Source organism: Perkinsus marinus (assembly GCF_000006405.1).
Source record: "Perkinsus marinus ATCC 50983 genomic scaffold scf_1104296960372, whole genome shotgun sequence".
Lineage (NCBI taxonomy): Eukaryota > Perkinsozoa > Perkinsida > Perkinsidae > Perkinsus > Perkinsus marinus.
In genome coordinates, this window is record NW_003206179.1 from 1 (window position 1) to 1,448 (window position 1,448).

Below are 1,448 nucleotides of genomic sequence, written 5' to 3' on the forward strand. Positions count from 1 at the left end.
CATCCTTCCATTTCCCAGCTGGTGGCTATATGAACCAACACATAGTTGTCATACTCGCGTGAAAACTCAAACGAACGCCTCAACTTCACATGAAACTGCCACAACCTCGATAAACTCGGCTTTACGCCTACTACCACATACCATCACAACACTGACACTATAGTCTTGACAGATGATAAATCAACTATAAAAAATACTCCTACCATAGAGTGATAGCGACGATTCAGCAGGTGAATAACATCACGAAGCACACAGCATTAATGATGACAAGGACCTCCTAGTAAACGCAGAAAAAAGTTTGCAACTACAGGATGGATGAGTGAGTACAATCTACATATAGCTAGAATAGACAATTTTATGAATAATTTCCTCTCACATGGGACAGCGGCAGATCTCAGTCCTTGCGGATCTTCCTGCACTCGTAATAAAATCGCTTCTCGTCAGCTTCTCCCATGCTGAAGGTCTTCCGAGGTAACGCACCGTCGTGAACAACAGTCTTGAAAAGATCCGACTTGTGCATATCGGGAAGCACAATACCAACGTTGGCCGTACCAGCCGAGCAGTACCTGACAAAGAACTCATGTGCATGCGTGCAACATTCTGATACCACTCCTCGATGAAATCACGCCCAAACACTGACCTCTCAATTGCTGTCAAACCATGCACGTAATCAATCTTAGTCCCATTAGCCTCATTTTTCTCCATATAAGGATCCACAAAGTCCATCACAGTAGCAACATCCAAGACCTTCTTAGGATTCGCAATAAAAACACCGCCCTTCACACCATCAACCTCATAGCCAAAACTGTGGCCAGAGACCTCACCCTGGACGGCTCTCTTGAAATCCTCCTCGCTCTCGCCGACAGTCACTGGGCCACAGCCTTCCTTCTCCAAAAACTCCGTCATTTCTGCGATAAATTTTCTGCTACCTCCGTGAGCATCAAATATTAGCCTATGAATCGCTTCGAAGGCCAATCCATCATCATGTATATTCTCAATCTCAACTAAGGCAAATCTCGCGGGGTGAGTAGCGATCTCCTTCGGATCGGTCAGAGTCGCCTTGATCTCCTGCCAGTAGGCCCTAGCAGTAGCCAAGGAGTGGTTACCATCACCAACTGCGAAGATGAGAGGCTCCTTATCCTCAGGAGCAGCATACAGCTTGTGGAAACGCTCAGGCTCAGCAATCACATTGAGAGCCTTAGCAACCTCGGCACTTTGCGAGCTCTCACCGTCAACCCACCAGCCGGAAAGATGGCCACCATTCTCCATCAGGTCAAAGTCATACACCTGCTTGAGTTCGTTCTTCTTGGCAAGGAGTGGCTCCAAAACGGTCTTCTCCGAATCGTCAATGAGAACCATAATATGAGGCAACTCAACGGGAGCATTACGACGTACATCTGATAAAAAAAATACAAGTAGAAAAAACACAGGCAAACGGCAACTCACTT

The 1,448-nt window shown here is 46.5% G+C and overlaps 1 protein-coding gene across 1 annotated transcript; it reads right to left on the minus strand.

Annotated features, from left to right (window-relative positions):
• Nucleotides 1-394: 394 nt before the first annotated feature.
• Pmar_PMAR001903 (hypothetical protein) lies at nt 395-1,359 on the minus strand (the record flags this gene model as incomplete). The annotated part of the gene is made up of 2 exons (XM_002772819.1): nt 395-566; nt 641-1,359. 2 exons carry the CDS (start codon nt 1,357-1,359, stop codon nt 395-397), a joined length of 891 nt encoding a protein of 296 aa, XP_002772865.1.
• Between the last annotated feature and the right edge of the window lie 89 nt (nt 1,360-1,448).